Raw genomic sequence first — 15,109 nt, 5'->3', positions numbered from 1 at the left:
CTAACATGATTCCCTCAAATTAACTAACCGAGACGGCGGAAGGGTGGACGCCCCACCTAGTTTAAATTTGACAACACCATTTGTGACTGTGAATACCTCAGAAAACGAACGAGTTGTAAGTCAAATCAGAGCTACACGCATACCAGTCAAAATTATGTTTTACGCAATATAGAATTTCAGACCTACTGCCAATAAGTCGCACTATACAAAAATACACATAATATTAATAAATATCTAAGAAACATTGATAAAGTTCAGAACATAAACAAAAAAGAAAAAAATTAGCCTTCTTAATCACACAAAGATTAACTAATAAAGCATAGAAACAGTGAAATATCGTAATAAATCTAAAACATACAAGAGTAACTGGCGAAACGAAATGAAGAATTTTGACTATGTACGACACCTTAGGGTAGCTGATTCACCTCAAATGATAACTTACAGATCTAATATTTGCAGTCGTTTTAGGTGTCTTACATCTCGCTATTATCCAAGAGGTTAACCGCGATCCAGTTCATATGCTATTCAGTCTCCTGTTGTATTTTTTCTCGAACGGTTGGAAATCCCAGATAATCATGTATTTCACTGTTATTCTCAAACCACAGCGCTTCTGTTATATTTCTCAATAGTTCTGGAATCGCTGTTCCACTTCGATATTACTCTCATTTTTCGAGCCCCATAGTTGGATTTCGTAAGTACAAAAGTCGGTTTCAGAACCGCTGAGTTCAGCAATTGCTTCTTACATAATACTTGTTGCGACCACCTGCCTAACAACCAGTACATCTCCCTGATCTTGTTGTTAAATTGTTAAACCTCTTCTTCCTGACATGAATCCAACACATCAGACAGCGACCCAGATGCAGTCCTAGGTATTGCACGCTGTTAGCATGCGGGATGAAAACGCCATTAAATTGAACTCGCAGGCAATCACCACTCCTCATTACAAAGTTATATGTTTAGACTTAGCCGGGTTAACCTTTATTTTTCATTTAGAAAGCCATTCGTTAATAGATCCAATACACTTTAGTAGAAGCTACGTTAGGTACTCATGATCGTCGTGTCATTCGCAAACCATGCAACTGTAATGTTGTCTGGAGTCGGAGATCCGCTATGAATACAGAGTGTAGAATACACTATGCTCTATAACTGAGCGTTGAGGAACACCCGACCCAGTATCAAGAAGTTCAGACAAGTCTTGATTGCATCTTACTTGAGAAACATTTACTTCCAGGTAGCTGTGTAGATTCAAGTACTACGGTTGAGGAAGGCTCCTGTTCAATTTATAGAATAAACCAGGAAGCCTACCAAACTAAGAACCTTACCAAAGGCCTGCTGGATATCCGAAAAAGCCGAGCTATACATCTTCTCTTTTAGGTACTTGCTGATTAACAATAATTATCCAGTGTATTTCTTCGGTTGTTGAGTGACTACGTCTGAAGCCGAACTGATGATCAGGAATAACACGCCCTTCCTTCAAAGTCAGCCATAGCCTTAGAAGTAATTTTTTAAATACCTTCAGCAGAATAGATAACAGGCTTAACGACCTGTATGAAGCTATATCATAGATCGCCTTACCCGGCATCGGGTCCATTACCATTTAAGATACTTCCATTCCGTCGGGAAGCTCGTAATTCGAACAATGTCATTAAAGAGATGTGTTATATACTGGATAGCCTTGAATGGAAACATAAAGAGTATTTTATTTGTTTTCAAGTCGAAACCGGGAGCTTTCTTTGAATTCCCTCCTCTCGTGATTACTCTCAGAACCTCTGCTGACACCAAAGGTTTCACTGGAAGACTAATTAGGAATTGGGCGTGGTGAAGAGGATTATCAGATTACCTATGTGCTGTTTAAGGAACTTTATATTGGGTGGTAGATTCTTCAGCTTGTTCTCAGCATAGTTGTAGACATTGCACTCAACAGCCGCAGCATATGTTCTCGGATGAATGTTAGAATTGTTGTTGAGATTACTAGTTGTAGGGAAGTTGGCGTTGCCCAAGTCTAACATGGGTCTTTTCTCCCGATTCTATAGCAAACTAGCAGCCCTCGTAACATGCTGGCCCGTTTGCCACTGCTTCCTCTCCAAACTTTCCTTATACACCCTGCACACTTTCTGTATTTAGTATGGTGATCGAAGCGCACATGTCGTTGGGATATTGTTCATGACAATTCGCAATTCTATGGCCCTCTGTTCACTTAATATAGCGTTAAGGCCCCATACGATTGTTTTTCGTGCGTCCGTACTGCTGGCATCTCATGCAATGGACCAAATCGGGTGATTTCCTTGATATTTCAAAATCTTAACCCCAGAGTTGGCAATATATTTTAGATTAAATATTTCTTTGTTATTTCCACTGGGTTCCAAAATGACAAAGAACCTCGGCAAAGGTCTTTCGTCACTCTGTGGCGTGCATGAATTATACTCCTTATCGTGTATCCATTACCTTCAATTTCCTCCTTGATGATCAATTTTCTCCTCGGTATTGCTCGAGAAGTGCAAATTCCTTGGCATTACTTGAAACGTCCTTTCACCTGAATGTGCGCCCAATTATTCCTTGTGCACGCAATCTTGTAAGCATCAACATCCTTCGACACATCCTAATTTTTTAGCATTAATTACCCATATGCAGTAGTCATTCTCGGACAGGAACGTTTGAAGCAGCTCGTAAGTCCACATTACATCTGCTGTACAGCACAATCGGAAGGGGTTTAACACAGTTTTCCCAGCTATTTTCAACGATGACGTCCTCCATCCGGAGATTTCTGTATTTATTAGCCACAGACAAATTACTGGTGGCATCTTTTCAAGTACGCGGCTTTGGAGATCGCAGTACTAGTATTATTTGTAATAATACTACTACTTTTAGACTGCTAAGGGAGCAGTCTAAAATCGGAAATCTCCACATCGGTTTCGCTTTCAGATATGTCACCCGTGTAGAAGGTTAAACTATTCCACACTTGTTTACGGCGAGAAAGCTTCCGGAAGTCCCTCTCCGAAGACACCAACAGTCCACGCTTCATGTTAGATAATAAATTAACACCACTGAAAGTCTCATTTTCATCGCCTTAAACAGGTGATAGGTGATTCATGATCGCATCCGCCAATGAAGGATACAGGTTAACCCGCACAATCGTTTAAAAGAGTTACTAAAAAATACCTTATTAAGAGTCAAAAAGTAATTCTATAATACCATATCCTAAGTACTCTTTTATCCCGTTAAGATACACTGTTTATCTTCTCACAATAAAACAAAAATCGCAGAAAATTATACAAACACATCTAAAAAAAAATAATGTGCTTAAGAATTTCTTAAATAAATAATTATTTATTAATAATTAAATTATTTTCTTTAAATAATTAAGTTTTTTTTTCATAGAAACACTAATAACAGTTTACTCTTTACCTCTGTAAAAAAGACTGTAAACTATTTTCACTCTATAACGTTTCATTTACAAAAAAAAAATATATATATATATATTAAATCGATGTACTGAAAAGATAAAAGTTAGGAAAAATTAAAAAAACTCCTGGTTTTAGAGGTAGGGAATTTATTTTCCCCTAACTCGAAAGGTTTGATAAACTTAGTCCGTCTCTTTTTATTCAATAATTAGAGAAATATTATTAAATAATTTCTAAAATGAAACTGTTAAAAAATAATCATATTTTTAATTGCTGGGGTGTATTAACCCAACTATTAAAAGCTGTAGAAATTTTGGCTTACTCATACAATTTTTTTTTCTTTTTAGTATCGAAGGAGCTCTTTGCACTCCTAATTTGATTCAATTTATATTCTATTTTTAGGATGCTTTAAATTCTTCTTTCATTTAATTTATAATTACCTTTTGATGACTGGTGAAAAACTTGTGTTTTGTAATAACTGAATGTTTTTAGTGACGAATGGTTAAAAACCAATCTGTTTTCTTTCGCATTCATAAGGACCGAATTTATGTTTGTATTTTTTCCTAATATGCCGGTATTTCGAAACTTACATTTAAAGAATGTTAAACATTCACAAAAAAAGAATCACATAATAACTTTTCTTTAAATATATGTTTTGATTATAGCTTAGTATACGATTTTTAATTTTTTTTTATTTTAATCTCTACAAACACATTGTTGTTTTCTGAGAAGTAGGTGATAAAAACCTTTCTAGCGTCTTTAAATATAAGAAAATATTACCCACTAATTTCTGTTATTGTTTAAAAATACGCTCTAGGAGGGCGTATTTTTAAACGCCTTCAGTTAGGAAAAAACATAAATAAATTAAAATTTTTTACTGTAAATTTGTAAGTTGAAAAATAAAAAAATTATAAAATTTTATAATAATAATTATACTTTCTACGGATGAGAGTTAAAAAAAAAATCATTACCGACAATTTCATTAATTCACTCAATTTTGAGAAACAGTATCCCCTTATTAATTCCGCAATCCTTCTCATTCGATATTTTTTTCAAAAATGTTAAAAGTAAACAAACCTAATGCCACCGTTTTCAGTTGATCTGTCTAGGTTATATAAAGGAAAATATATGAAAATGTACATATGTTACATATATATATATATATATATGAAAACGTACAAGCTTCAGGGCAGAATTTTTAATCAATATTTTAGCTTTTTAGGAGTATGAAATCTCGAAACACTAAGAAATACAAATATTCGGAGGGCGGATCATAATTAAGACACTTTTTCTTCTATCGTAAAGCATTTTATAACTTCTTAAAAAGTAAAACGGTAAATTTCAATAAAAAATTTCCGTAGCCAAATTACTTTAAAAGAATGTGCATTCTATAATACAAGTCACTCAAGAATGTAATTTAAAATAATTACTTAAAATTGTACGTCGTATGTCCTACTACATCATAAAAGGACGTACGTATTAAGAAAACTTTCCAAGAAATTCAGTTGAAAATTTAATTTCGAACAAATTGGTGTAAGTGAAGTAAGTGTAAGACATTTATTCTCAAATAAACTATTATTAAAAGAAAACAACAAAAGAAACACAAATTATTCAATGAAATTTGTCAATTTTACTGTCGATGTATTACTTTTTTGTATTATTATTTTAAATGATTTACATAATGCTAACCATATTTTGATAAGAATAATTATTATCCTTATTATTATAAGGATAACGTTATATTGTCACGTTATTGTCGCTGAGACATTGGTTGAGGACCTCGGGGTTTTATTTGACGCGAAGTTGTATTTTCACGAATATGTTGCTCGGATTGTCAGTAAAGCACGCCGGGACCTTGGTCTTGTCCTTTGGATTTGTGGACGGTTTAGCAATATTTCCACTTGTAACCTGCTGTACAAGTCTTTGGTGAGGAGTCGCTTAGAGTACTCGACCGTGGTGTGGAATAGTACACGACGTTTTGCCTCTGATCTGGTTGAGGGTGTTCAGGATAGGTTCTTGAACCGGATGCGTTTTAAGTTTGGAGATTGTTTTGTTGGTGCTAATAGAGAGGATATGTTGAGGCGATTAGGCCTTTCCAGGTTATCTGATAGAAGAACGTACTTTGACTTGGTTTTCTTTTATAAAGCTCTGCACAACAGACTTCCGACGCGTTATCATGTTGTCTTGCGGAACCAGGCCAGGTCAGTGAGGTATTTTAGGCAATTTGTGACGCCGGTTGGTTTCACCGTGTCTCCGATTGAGCGGTGTACCAGTGTTGCAGTGGAGTTTCAGGATAAGCTAAGCTTTTGGGAAGATGAAGCAACCTTCGTTAAAAATTTGAGAGGGTTACGTGGCGATGGATCATTGTCCTTGGTGTGATGCTCACTTTCATGATTTTAAAATTATTGTTGTTTTTAAGGATTATTGCTTATAACTTGTTTTATTTGGAATGTATTAGTAATGTTGTCTTTTTGTTTTTGGATGTTTTCATCTATGTGTTTTTATTATCACTCCGTAGCTACCGTTTTTAAAGTTCTAATTATTTTTTGTATTTGACTGCATAATTGTTATTAATATTATTATTATTGTGTTTTGAATATTGTATTTTTAATTTATATGTGGGTGTTCTTTTGTGACTTTATGTGATATTGTGTGGCATACAAAGGTTTTGTAACTGTTCTGTTGCACAATTATAAAATAAATTTTTTTTTTGTCTTTTTTTGTCTTCAGTCATTTGACTGGTTTGATGCAGCTCTCCAAGATTCCCTATCTAGTGCTAGTCGTTTCATTTCAAAAATAAATTAATAAAAAAAAAATAAAAAAAAAATAAAATAAAAAAATAAAAAAATTATTATATTATTATTCCACTATTATTATTATTATCTTGGCAAACAACAGCTTACGTCACGTCATAATTTACCATCTCTTGTATCGAAGAAAATACTTTGATTTACTGTTTTTCCATAAAGCATTACACGAGTGTAATCCTACGGAAAACGAAATACGGCTACGAATACCCGGACGCAATATTATAAACTTTTGTCATCTTGTATATTCTACGCAAGTTATTTCACCCACAGAGAGATGCACTTTAACTGCTGTAAACAAATACGATAAAATAGACATTTTCAAACCAAGGAAGAATTTTGTTTTTGAACTGAGAAGGTTACTCTGGTATGATAAACGATATTAAAAACATATAAAGCTATAAAACTGGATTGTTACAGAACTGAGGAAGGACCCTCTTCTCACTTGTTCATAGTTAAATAATGTAAAATAAAGCTATTTTTTTGTTAATAAATAAGTAAATATTTTAATAATTAAAAATAGTTAATATTGTTTGATAGTCAGATAAATTTCTTTTGTGATTATTTTTACCTGCACAATGCACGCTAACAATTTATATATTGATAGCGTTGCATAATTATCAGCAATTCAATTTAAATTATTATACAAATGTAATTGGATGAAGGAGATAAGATGTAAATATGAAATTTGATGTCCTACTATTTTGATATAAATAAAATTATTATTATATTTATCACTCAATAATTACCATAATGAAAACTCTAATTATTATTTTTGTTCTTTTTTAATTTATAATTATTATTATCATTAAAATGTATTATTTAAAATTGTATTTTTAATTATGTGATTTTTGAATTTTTTATGAATTGTTGACTATGTAATTATTATATACTAAATTATGTGAACATGTTCATCTGTACTTTTGCATATATGCAAAGACATACATAATAATAATAGTAATAAATAGTGTAACATAATTAAAACACCAATTATTACTTTCATTTTTATGAATTGTAATTAATATTAATCTGAAAATGTGTTATAAAAAATTGTATTCAGAATTATATATATTTTAAATCGTGTTTTTTAAATTTATATCTAAATTCTTAACTTATAATTCTTGTAACGTTTTTGTAATTTATGTACGTGCTTTTATGTAGTACTATACAATATACAAAGGCTTTATGTAGCTGTCCCATTGCACAAAACACAAATAAATAAATAAATTATTATTATTATTATTATTATTGTTTTTACAGACTATAAAAACAATTTACTGATGACAATAATTTAAAATAATTTATTATAATCTGCAGTTAGTAACACCAACAGAATCTTAATTAAAATCAAAGAACAATTGTTTAATGACTACTTACATTCATAATACAATAACCTCCTCATTTGTCATGATTATACGTGGGTTGTATATTTTTAGAAATTTTCGGATACCATTCCAGTTTTTAAATGAACAGTACCAAGAAGCTATTAATTTCATTTGTGGTTTTCGTAATGGAAATATTAAATAAGATTTTCAGAGGAGATCTCCTATATACAAGATATTTTCCACTGTTCTTCAGCATTTACGACCCAGGCGGTAATTTTAAACGGTTACGTATTCTATTATTCTTACGCAAATATTACAACACATCCTTAACTCATTATTGAAAAATTTAATTTTGAATTATACTACGTACCTGCAGATCGTACATAAAACACTAAAAAAGGAGAATTATCATTTATATTTGAGAACGGTTTACCATCTTCCATGAATTTCTTATGAACCGATTCATTTTTGCATCCCAACCCTTGTGGGAGAAGACCTTATGACGTTACCGATACCTCGGCAGAAATTTGCATCAGTAAAATAAAAATCAAATTTTGCTTTCGCGTAGGCCTCAAACGGATATCTTCACATCCAACCTCACATGATTCCCTCAAATTAACTAACCAAGACTGCGAAAGCGCGAACCCCACACCTAGTCTAAATTGGACAGCACTATTAGTGACTGTGAATGCCTCAGTAAACGAACGAGTAGAATCAGTGCTACACTCACACTAATCAAAATTGTGTTTTACGTAACATAGAAATTCAGACCTACATCCACATAAATCGACCAAATTAAGTAAACTAACAAGGGGAACGTAACCCCATTCCGGTCCGCGCAGGAACCGTGGACAAACCCCACACCACCACCCGGTCACATCATGAAGTCCCGCTTGGTATTACCAAGTAACAATCAGGAACGGAATCGGCGCAACGAAGCCAAGCCACCGGTCGCACGGGCTACCATACCCTCGCCAGCGGGAGCCCTAAATCGAATCATAAACAATACCAATATAACCGTGACACGATGGCCTTGTACCTATCTCCAACTAGGTGCCTAGGTCTCCTATTTATGCCTAGAATGGTACCCTAGCCACCCGGTATCCTGCCACGATCAAATAACTCGACTAAACTCCCTCTGCAGACCTACACACCGCAAGGGTGCGAAGAAAACCAGCCGTTATAGACCACTGCTCGCGTATCATCCAGATAATATGGAAATTCAGAAAGGAATGTATTTTCTCAAGTTTCCTAACAGCTAGAGTGAACGTTTGATCTCGTATCGGGGACAGACATAGAGAACGTGAGCATTGATTCGAATCCACCAAACAAAACCTAGCCAAACTCGCCCGGAGAGAAACTGTGTGATATACGGATCGGGGGAAACCCATCTAATTGCACCTACATCAGACACTATTGGAAATATACCATGCGTGTAGCGACCGGTGGGGGATTCGTCCCATCTGACCTGCTAAGACGCAAGACCCCGGTCTTCAATCTCCTGCTTTTGTTATGACGTCAATAAGTTATTTACTTCGGAAACGTACCGTTCCTTACGCTCATTAGTCAAGATATCTATTGGTTTGACTCCGGGTATAACACAGACTGCCTCCCGCAAAACTGTTCTATAACCGCCTATAACAGCCAGCAAGAGGACTTTCTGGGCCCGCAGAAAAATGACCGCGTAACACCTAAAATCTAAGTGGTAAGCCCAGACAGGTGCAGCATATAGCATCAGTGGTTTTCTCTGGGCTGAAAATCATCTTACGTTGGAGACTCCACAGTCGGAGTGTCTCACAATGATGAGCAACTCGAAATTCTACCTCGTTATGCGAATCCCCTTCAATCAGCAGTAGCGCGTCGTCAGCATAAGCGACGACACGACAACCACACGGCAACCTCAGACGCAACATGGGATCGAATTCTATGATCCAAAGTAGGGGACTCAGAACACTGCCCTGAGGGCACCCTTTAGTTAAGGTTTTGCGAACCTCCGAGCCGCCATTCCGCAGGGAAACGGTCCGATGACTGAAATATCTTAAGAGCACTTCTAATTCATTTCGCATACGCTTCTACTTACGCTTCTGCATCTGAAACAGGGCAGAGGGCCACCATAAGTTATTAAATGCCCCGGATATGTCCACAGAAATCCCTATACATATTTGCATGAAGTAGAGGAAGCTATATCCATCACTTTTAGTATAGCATCCTCAGTGCCCTTGCCCGGTCGGAAACCATACTGGTTGTCCATTACCAAATGATCACCGCTTTAACATTAATGTGCAAATACAGGACCTTCTCAAAAACCTTGCCGATCGCAGGCAAGAGCGTTAGTGGACGGTAAGAAGAACTAACACTAACAGTAGGATATTCGTCGCCACCTTTGAACAACAATACCAAGTCACCACGCTTCCAACACTTCAATTCATTCTTGTAGTTGAATCTAAGAAAATAAAATTGTGTTTTATTCGTATGACTCTGTTTTTATTAACTACGGCAGAGGGCATACACGGGCTATTGAAAATTTAAATAACGCAATATAATCAAAAATGGTTTCATGTAAATTTATATTCTGATAGAACTGGATATTAATTGAAACATTTATTTTTCAAGCTAGCTTTTACTGAGACGGTTAACTTTTGCAAAATAAAAAAAGAGAATGAGCTACAAATTTTGCTGCAGGTTCTTACTGCTTGAAAAATGTTACAAATACTTTTTTAAACAAAATAGATTACCTCCACAATTTTTTTTTTTTTTTTTAATGAAAGAAGACAGCACATATATCTGATTTGTCGAAACATAGATAAATAAATATTTTATTCAGATTATTTAGAAAATACTTTTCTATTACACGGATAAATAAAGAAACTTTTCTCAGTATTTGCCAAAAAGGATCTAAGAAAACCGAGGAAAAACTTTGATCAGAGCAGAACTTTAGTGTACAAAATTATAAACAAAAAACTAAAGAGATTATACAAATATTTACTATGCAAAAGGAGAAAATTAGTAAAACATTTAACTGTTAATTGGTAAACATTTTAAGTCGTAAAAAATACATTAAACGAAGTAAGCAGAAACTGTCATGTTTATCTAATTAATACTTTATTATTCAAGAATTCAATAATATATAAGTATTGTTTCTGTAAAACAGATTTTAATTTGGAATAGATTGATCTAATATGATATTCTATCGTCAGATCATTTATTAAAAACACAGTCAGGTCATTTATTAAATATAATATGATTCTCTCTTACAGGCAGAAGTAATACGGTATTTTACATGAAACTCGTTGTGTTGACTGGTTTCATAAAAGTAAATAGTTACAGTTTTAAAATGAATGAATGACTTTTTTTTATTTTAGCAAACACTGCACATTCATAAATATAAATAAACGCATATAAAAGTAAGAAGTTTTAATTTACTAAACGTTTGTCTATACGAATTATTTTTACCATCCTAAACAGAGGTCTGACAACCCATTATTGTATCCATACAACTCATTGTGACTTTTAAGTACTCCCAAAATTTAATATTTTAGACAAGAATACAAAATGGTATGTTATAACCAGTGATTAACAATCGGTTATCAAAAAAGGGACTACCAGAAAGCACATTCCTACGATTTTATTCTGATTTAAAGTCAGATAGTTATATTCCACCCGCTGAATGGTTTTTTATCCGAACAACAAGACTAGATTATTTGAATTCCGGGGTCTCTAGATTACTATCACTCTGTAGCAGCTCTTAAAAAAATAGTTTACGAAATATTTTCTTGAATTAATTCAAAAAAAGAATTATCAAACCAAATTTTAAATGCATTTGATCTACTTAAGAACAAGTGATGCTAACAACAGAACTTCCTTTTTTTAGAGTAAGTCTTTTGGTTTTTTACATTCGTAATCAAGAAAATGTTTTCATAGTTTATCTGTGATATATTATATTAAATAATTTTTAATGATTTAAATATGAAAATTTTCAGTTTTATTTATTTATAATTACAATCATTTTTTCACTTATTTTCTTCCCTTTTCAATAAAATTACGGTTTTAATATGTTTATATTTTTTATTTACTGTAATAACATACGTATTCTCAAACTTAAATTATTTTTAGATTTTACCGTTCATTTAACACGATTATATGCAAACTCTATTCAAAATTAAAAAACTGTCTGACAGCAATTATTGTTTTTTATAATTACAAAAAAAAAACGGTAGATATTAATGAAAATACAACCGAAAAATATTGTAATTGATGTCGTAAGAAAATTTAATATTTTTTATTTATTTATATTTAGGGGGAAAATGTGGGAAAAACCATCCCACTTCGGCTTTTATAAAATTAAGAAAAAAAAGATTTTCTGAAATAAGGTTTACGAAATTTTAACACACTCTTTTTTAACTTAGAATACGTTTCAGAGGTATACGGATTTCTAAACCGGATACCCTGCACGCAAATAATTTAATAAGTTTTAATAATTTACCATAATAAAATTAGCGTGAGAATACTGCAGATTATAGGTTTTGTATGGGATGTAGCCAGGACTAAAAACACCTTTGTTTGTAAAGGTTTTTGTGCTTCCATTTTCCCTGTTACTAATTATATAGACTTAACTACAACTAGCTCTCTTCCACAGAATTTCGTTAATAGCACTACAACAAGAACCAAATCAGTGTTTCTTTTAGTAGTGGGTATTCAAGATGATACAGTTTTTTTTTTTTAAATTTGAAGGTTTTCTCTTAAATATCCAAGTAATGGGTTTACAAGTAAATTTTCTATATTATATTTACCGGGTAATATCATATCTAATGTAAAATTAGTAACATATTGTACTAAAAACCAACTTAACAAACTTACCGCTTCACCGATTGACTGTGATGTTTACTCAGTTTGTAATATTGCGATGCAAGCGAACAAAGCAACTAATTATAAAGTTCACATTACTTGTTATAACCAATCTAACATATTTTTTTATAATTATTTTTAAAGTTGTCTTTTTAATTAATCATTATTATACAACGCTGAAGACAACACAGTATAGATTTATGAAGAGCAAAATATCAGGGTCTATACCCTTGCGTTATATTCAAATTCTCAGTTACTCTTTAATACCTAATAAACAAATGTTCTTGTAACCATAAATATTTCTCCACCTTTAGGTTTATTCCAAATACATCACGTCATACCGGATTAATTAATTAAATATGGAATGTTCTAGTACATATGACCCACCAACATCTTTTACCTCATTACTAAACAATGCCATAATTTTTTTCTCATACTTATAATTTTTTGATTTCAAATTTGTAATTATTAACATTCTCCTGTAATATTATATATTAAATGTCTTCATTTTTTTACTTCCTTGTACGAAGTAAAGGAAGTATTGTGATCGCGAAAATTTCGCTTTTCAAATTTCAACGGAAATATCCATATTGATTATCCCTGAATCCATTTTGACTAGTTTCGGAGTGACGTTTATACATACGTATACTAGTTTCGAGATACATACATACGTATGTATGTATGTATCTCGCATAACTCAAAAACGATTAACCGTAGATGTTGAAATTTCGGATTTAGGACTGTTCTTAAGATCTAGTTGTGCATCTCTCCTTTTGATTGCAATCGACTGAACCAAAAGTGTCCAAAATCCAAAAAGATTTGGATTTTGGACTTTTTCTTAACTGCAGTAATAAGTCCTCGTTGAGAGCGTTTCATCGCTGTATCATAAATGTATATAACTTATTTTCATTGATTCCATTATTATAGCTAAATTAAATTTTAATTAATGAAATATTTGGATGTTAAATCTCAAAACAATTTTCGTAATAAACCTCAATTCCAGTAACAATATTTTTTGGTCTAACGCATCCATCAACAGCGAATAAATGATCGAGACAAAAAAATGTTTTCATCAACACGGATCCCTATACCTATTTAGAATTTTGAAAAAAATAATGCCAACTATTTGTCAAGAGTGTAATTAAAATCTATCTCAGATCTCTAGTACGATTAGTTGAAGTTATTTTTTCCTAGTTTTGTTAATTCAATATCATACGATTATGAAAAAACTAATATTAGGATATCACTTTAATTCTTCCAGAAAATTTTATATTTTTTTTAACTATTGAAATTAAAAATTAATTTATTAATTTAAGAGATTAATTTAGTTATAAATAGATATTTAGATAAATAGACATCAGACCTATTATTAAGAAGTGAAATAAATTGAAAACAATAAAATCCAGTGAATATAAAACATATTACAAATATCTGCCTAAAATCCTCAAAATGTATGAATTATGCGTGAAATGAAAACTGTAATGAAATATATCCATATACTCATTCTTACATAACGTGCAAATAGAATTTCAATTTTACAGTTTTATGTACATGTAATTAACTAATTTTTATATTCGATAGGTTTTCTTAGTCAGTTTAAAATTTACACAAGATTTTTTTTTAACAGGAAAAACCATACGTGATGGTAAAAGAGGATAAAAATTTAACTGGAAACGCAAGATTTGAAGGATTCTGTATAGATTTGCTCAAATGGATTGCAACACAGGTCGGGTTTCATTATTCAATACGACTGGTACCTGACCACATGTACGGTGTTTATGATCCACAAACTAAAGAGTGGAATGGCATTGTACGTGAACTCATGGAAAAGGTAAGCATTGAATTAACTATAAATTACTATTAAAATATATAGTTATATATAGTATATTAAGTATATAGTTATATTTTAATTAAATAATTTGTAACGTAAATTAACGATCAGTGTTTACGGCCTAAAATATGTTTATATGACTAAAAAACAATTAAAAAAAATACGATGAAATAATATTTTTATTTTGTCTAATTTATCTAATGTTGTTACTTTTAAAAAAATAAATTGTTTTAAATACCTGTCCTCAAAATTTCAAGGAATTTTCATTTATGAATAAGTTAAATTTAAAAAAAATCCAGCACAAACTGACACTAATTAATTTCTGCCAAATTACTCTGTTATCAGAAATTTTGTCCGTTTGATCAAAACTTGTAAAAGACAAAAGGATTACATTGTAACGAGGACAAATGGCAATTTTTATAAAGTTTAACAACTCCTATCAACTTGATAACACCTTATTTAAAAAAACATGAAGAATTAACAGCCAAAAAAGAAAAACAGAAAAATTAGTTTGAAATCAGAAAATCATACAACTGATTCTTTTAAAGAATGAGGTGAGAAAATGATTGTAAATTGTTTTTTCAACTGATAATGCTCTTTATTCAGGAAAATATTATTTAAAAATTTCCATACCGAGTGGATATAACTTTTTCCTTTTAGAGAGGGAACATTAATTTTGTATATTATTTGTTCAGTCTTTCTTATAGTTGTAAGTCATGTGTACAAGTGGCATTAGTTAAAAGTATTCTATATAGCTAATATTAAGCTCGGCATGAGACATTTATTATTCATGGAAGTGATTACGTTATATCCAATTACAGGTCGTCTGTGATGAAATAAAGACATACATACAATTTTTATAAAATCTCATTTAAAAAAAGAATTATTTATAAGCGATAA

General features: G+C 32.0%; 1 protein-coding gene across 1 annotated transcript in view; it reads left to right on the top strand.

Annotated features, from left to right (window-relative positions):
• The window catches only part of LOC142321310 (glutamate receptor ionotropic, kainate 2), a 520,894-nt gene that overhangs the window by 301,296 nt on the left and 204,489 nt on the right, over positions 1–15,109 (top strand). Inside the window, exon 9 of the mRNA XM_075359304.1 lies at positions 14,006–14,209. Within this exon, the coding sequence (XP_075215419.1) occupies positions 14,006–14,209 (204 nt within the window). The remainder of the gene's footprint in view (positions 1–14,005; positions 14,210–15,109) is intronic.

The sequence above is a fragment of the Lycorma delicatula genome, chromosome 3, assembly GCF_047948215.1.
Source record: "Lycorma delicatula isolate Av1 chromosome 3, ASM4794821v1, whole genome shotgun sequence".
Lineage (NCBI taxonomy): Eukaryota > Metazoa > Arthropoda > Insecta > Hemiptera > Fulgoridae > Lycorma > Lycorma delicatula.
Note: the sequence above shows the minus strand (reverse complement) of the source record. Positions and strands in the feature narration are given on the sequence as shown.